General features: G+C 39.9%; 1 protein-coding gene across 1 annotated transcript; it reads left to right on the top strand.

Moving 5' to 3' along the window:
* The first annotated feature begins 3,228 nt into the window (after positions 1 to 3,228).
* Positions 3,229 to 5,341, top strand: LOC102215282 (nuclear receptor coactivator 7-like). Its single transcript, XM_013913372.1, has 6 exons — positions 3,229 to 3,394; positions 3,648 to 3,800; positions 4,401 to 4,553; positions 4,665 to 4,760; positions 4,888 to 4,961; positions 5,049 to 5,341. Exons 1-6 carry the CDS (start codon positions 3,260 to 3,262, stop codon positions 5,185 to 5,187), a joined length of 750 nt encoding a protein of 249 aa, XP_013768826.1. The 5' UTR covers positions 3,229 to 3,259; the 3' UTR covers positions 5,188 to 5,341.
* Positions 5,342 to 5,351: the final 10 nt, after the last annotated feature.

Below are 5,351 nucleotides of genomic sequence, written 5' to 3'. Positions count from 1 at the left end.
GCTCTCAGAAAAAAACTACACTGAGAGCTCTCACAACTCACCGACCCACTCACGCACTCACGCGCGCGCGCACGCACACACACACACACACACACACACACACACACACACACACACACACACACAGGTTTGATCACGTCATTTAGCAATTTAAAATTGCTTTTAAAACCAATTTCCTTGTTAACCATAACCTAAACTTGTAATTCCAACTTTATGTATAAAGCATGTATCATATCATATAAACACTTTATCATTTTGACTGAGAGAACTTTGACCACTCACCGCTCACATTTAAATTTTGCAGATTTCGATAGAAACAGGCTCTGCTTGCCGTTTCTTTGAAGGCCTTCTGTGACAGTGACCGGAATCAGGTGTCTCGTTAGTTCTGGCGTCTGACAGCAACTCCATCAGGAGCCTTCCCAGTTGTCCTTTTCTCCTTTCCAACTGAAAAAATCAGGTTGGGGTCACCAGTTTGTCGTGTACAAATTTTTTCAGAAGGAAGTACAGGAGAAATATCTGTCATTTAAAAGATTTAATTTGCTTTGGCAGTTGAAATTACAAGTTTCAGTGCTGGACCTCTGTGTGAAATCAACCATCTGTCTTCACACAAAGCATGACCCTCATTGCAGTTTTTGTACTGCGACAATAGCAAATGATTATTATGGCTATCTTCTTCCAGAAGCAACGTGGCAGTCATGCTGTTTCCTTACAAATCCTCTCTGTTCACGTCCGCTTCTTGTCAGCCTTCTATCTGCTCCTTTTTCCTGGAATCAAAAAGACAGGCATAATAAAGGCTCTCCCTGCCCAGCCTTTATTATTTAATATTACTGATTCTAATATCTAGTTCAGGACATTCGTTTGGACTCCGTTGGCCCAGAGAATGGCCCAAGTGTGATATGCAAGCATGCTGCAAATTCCTCTACACTGCTGTGTCAACCCCCAATATGTCAGCCAACTCATAACGCTAGACGAAGCTTTTGACCCTAAAGACACATTTATGAAAACACTGCCTTGTGTACACAAAAAAATGAAAACTGCTTTTTAAAATCATTTTCAACCCTAACAAAATACACAGTAATTTTCCCCCTTCCAAAACTTTTGAGTGCCCTTTGTAGTCGACAGCTGGATTTTGTTGTGGATTTTTTTGCGACATATATACCTGTATACACTGGACATATACTCACATATATACTATGTAATCATATATGCTCGTATACACCATATATGCCTACACTGGAGTGTATAATGGAATCACTGTGATAAGCATTTAACCTACATGATTGAATCACAAGAGCCATGTATTTAGGTCAAATATTATCTACAATTATATTGATGAAGCTCGTATCACTTGTTTTGTTTATTTTTTTATTCTTTCATAATCACATGTTGATTAATACTGTTTGAAATGTAGTAATTAGGATAAATAATGGGAATAGTGCTTGGATAGTTGTGTAACACAAGTGTCAGAAATGAAAAACGAACAACGTGACTCAACAACCTAGTACCTTTTAGTGCTGTCAGAGGATGAGGTGGAGGATGGTCACACCTCTGAGCTTTCTCAGAGGAGGACAGCTTTTGAGGACCCTGAGCAGAGACAGTGTGACAGCGCCTAACATCCATAAGAAGAGGAACTGTCTAATATAGGAGACACAAGATTGTAGCCATTACAATATCATCTCGAAGGAGATTAAGAAAGCTTTTTAGTTGAATACACACAGTTTGATTCGTTTTTTATCCAGTTGATTTATGCAATTTATGTAAATCTAGACGTCTCCTGTCTTTATCACTTTACTTTCAACTATAATGAAATTGCGTTGATAATTTTCTAGGATGAAACATAAAAACAGGACAAGCAGTCCATCGAAGTAACAAATGATCTCTTGATGGGGGGAGGAGAATAAAGCCCCTTCAAAAGTCAGAACTCTAAAACAGAATGCATGTTGCAGGCTGCCATGGATAGGAGATCTCCTTTTCCCCTCACAGGCTGGTGTCCAGTATGATAGCTGAGAAACCAAATCCCACAACTTCACAGCCCTACTTCTTGTCCATAATGGACTTCGGGCGTCATCATTTTGACTCTGATCAGGCTGCTCAAAACCTGGTGTGTCCTTCATCCGAACTCTCACCTTCTTTCTTTGATATCTGGCCCTCCTCCACTTCATCTCCTGGCAGCTCTAAGTATGAGTCCACTTCCACATTTCGGAGTAAAATTCCTTCTACCTGACTCAGCCAGCATATCATTCTGTGATAAGACAAGACCTAATGTCCACCTCAAGAGACAGAAGATAAAAAAAGAATGACAAATTTGAAAAACAAAACAAAACAATAATGCAACATGTTTCTTTGAAATACAATACTTAGATTATCTTAAAATAACAGAAAAGACACTGAAGGAGAAACACAAGGGAGGCATAAAATACAAAATGTAAACAAAACTATAAGCAGGAACAAAGAGCTTGAGTCTAATTATAAAAAGGAAAATAGACAAAGAAAATAGAAACACTAAAGAAACTAAGACTATATATATACTGAAATCAAAACTTGAACAGAGAAAAACACTAAATCAAAGACTCATAACAATTAGGCAGTTATTGACTGTAAAGGATTTTCATCCAAGTATTTATAAAAAAAATAATTAGATTCAGTGTGACGTTCGTTTGTACAATTACTTTTGAGTCTGTCTAAGTGACTTTTGCACCTTTGGCAATGCAAAGTTGACCACCTCTACATTATCTTTGTGCAGTGGTAACCAGAGACCTGAAGCTACAGCAAGAAGAAGAAGTGCAAACCACATCATATCATTAAAAAGAAAATCAGAGCAAAATACTGGTTGTGGAACACCACGTTGCAACAATCAACAAGCTCCTCAACAAGCCTTTCAACCCCACCTTTAAAAGCTAGGAAGTAAGATTTGCACCAACCTGCTCCACTAAATGTGGAAATAATTAACAAAGGTCTTCCAAAGTTGATATTCTCAAGCTCTCTTACACTCAGGCATTTTTACACAGCAAGCCCTCCTTAGTGACTTACAGTAAGTGCAATCACAGAGCTTGGTGGTTATCCCTGAGGGTGTAGGGTCTATATATGGACATCCTCTTTCCCTCTACATCCCAGAACCAGACCTCACTTTCCTGTTTAGTGAGAAAAGAAACTATTCACTGTCAGAGCTGACCAATCAGCAGACATCTACTCAAATGTCTGACCAATAAGCCTGCAGACAGAAAGAGAAAGTAACCCAGTGTATATAAGAACTGCCTTCATGGCAGTTTGGTTAGCAGACATGTGGTACAGCAGAGAGCAGCGCTTGACAGGGAAATCAGGAGCTATGAAGCGGCTGGCAGAAAATATTAAGGTGCTTTACATCGCCAGTGACTGTATGGAGCCTTATGTTGAGGTAAGATTACTCTGCTGAATGTATTCGTGTTAGGAGGTTCTGTGGAGGTTCAAATGTGTTCTGTCATCATGCATTGCAGTTTTGTTGCCATTCAATAGTTCTGGTTTTGTGGTTTAAATGATTTGCAACCTTTGTACTTAAGGCCATTAAACTTATATATGTAATGCAGTAAAAACTTCCCAAATAACAAATAAAAGGAGAGCAGTGGATAGCAGTGTAACATGATGACACTTTTTCTGCTTGCCTCCTTCAGATCATCACAGTGAAAGAGTCCAAACGCTGCCAGAGTCTGTGCAGCTCAGACGCCTCCGAGGTGGAAGAGCCCGAGTACCTGCTGGAAGTTGATGATGATCTTCCTGTCCTCACTGACCAGAGTCATCTGCTAGATGACTATCACCTAGAAAAAGTAAATAACACTCATTTATATATATGTGTGTGGATCACAGCTATCAAAAACAATCATCTAAACCAGGGGTGTCAAACTCAAATACACAGTGGGCCAAAATTCAAAACTGGAACAAAGTCGTGGGCTAACGTTAATATTTATTGAAATATATTTATTCCTCCAGATATAAGAATGAATCTTTTCTTATGGACTCAAACACGTTTTGCTGAAAAACTGAATATGGAACAAGCAAAGCTTAATACTAAACAAGATATATATTAGCTGTATAATACCAGTAGGCCAGCTCTGATAGTAATTTGGTATGGCTTCGCGGGCCAAATGTAATTAGGCTGCGGGCCAGAGTTTGACACCTATGATCTAAACAATCGTACAATTGTTTAGATGATTTTCTGCGTCACCATCTCCAAATTTACAACTAAAATTTCACAACAGTCATTATTTATGACATAAGCGGCAGCATTGCCTGGAAGTTGTGCTCAGACCGTAAAGTTTTTTATGCAAATTGTAGACAGTCAAGCAGAAGAACAGTGTTGATTTTAGATGGAGTGACGCATTAGTCTTGTCAGGACATGATCTGATGAGCAACTCTTTGTCAAACAGCTTGCTGCTCAAATGCCAGCAAGGACCCGGGGTTATCAATGGCAGCTGGTCTACAGCACAGCCGTCCATGGGAGCAGCCTGAAGACTCTGTACAGGAACATGGCTGAGGTGGACAGCCCTGTGCTGCTGGTGGTCAAAGACATGCACAAAAAGGTTTGTATCCTGCTCTTTAGTCTCCAGCACTTTTCTGTACCAAGAAAATGAGACGGATTCCTCCATTACCAGCATCTCCTTTAACAAACTGGTGTCTTGGTGTATTTTCAGGTGTTTGGGGCTTTTTCTTCAGATCCATTCAGAGTCAGTAAATACTGCTACGGTACTGGAGAAACCTTCTTGTTCAGCTTCAATCCCGACTTCCAGGTAAGAGTTGAACTTTTATTAATGTTTTACCTCTAGTCTATTTACAGGATGATTTTTCATGAAATTATTTCACTTATTGTAGAAATCTGCACAGAGTTTAAGATGTTTTTATGTCTTTCTTATCTAGGTATACAAGTGGAGTGGGGTGAACTCGTACTTTGTGAGTGGGAACTGGGATTCATTGCAGCTTGGTGGAGGAGGGTAAGTTATGCAGTTATTTATTTATTTTCCTATCAGTGAGTTTTCAAAGATCTGATATTAAAGTTCTATTGTTCTCTCTGTCTTTAGGAGTGGCTTTGCCCTGTGGCTGGATGCTGATCTGTACCGTGGTTCAAGCTTTTCCAGTCCGACTTTTCACAATGCACCTCTCTCCACAAATGAGGACTTTATTGTACAAGACCTGGAGGTCTGGACTGTGCAGAATTGACTGTGAACATCTAAAAAGCCGAGCTAAAATCAAAGCAGGACCTGTTGTTCTGTGTGGAGCTCCCAGACTTCAAGGCGTGTGGGCCGTTTAGCCACTACTGTACGTATCCTGATGGAGCGTCTGCTGTCGTCTCTGCACATGGTTCAGAGTTCCTCTTGTACAGT

This window comes from Pundamilia nyererei, unplaced genomic scaffold (genome assembly GCF_000239375.1).
Source record: "Pundamilia nyererei isolate P.nyererei 1_Seehausen unplaced genomic scaffold, PunNye1.0 scaffold00128, whole genome shotgun sequence".
Lineage (NCBI taxonomy): Eukaryota > Metazoa > Chordata > Actinopteri > Cichliformes > Cichlidae > Pundamilia > Pundamilia nyererei.
This window is presented reverse-complemented; position numbering and strand designations above follow the sequence as displayed.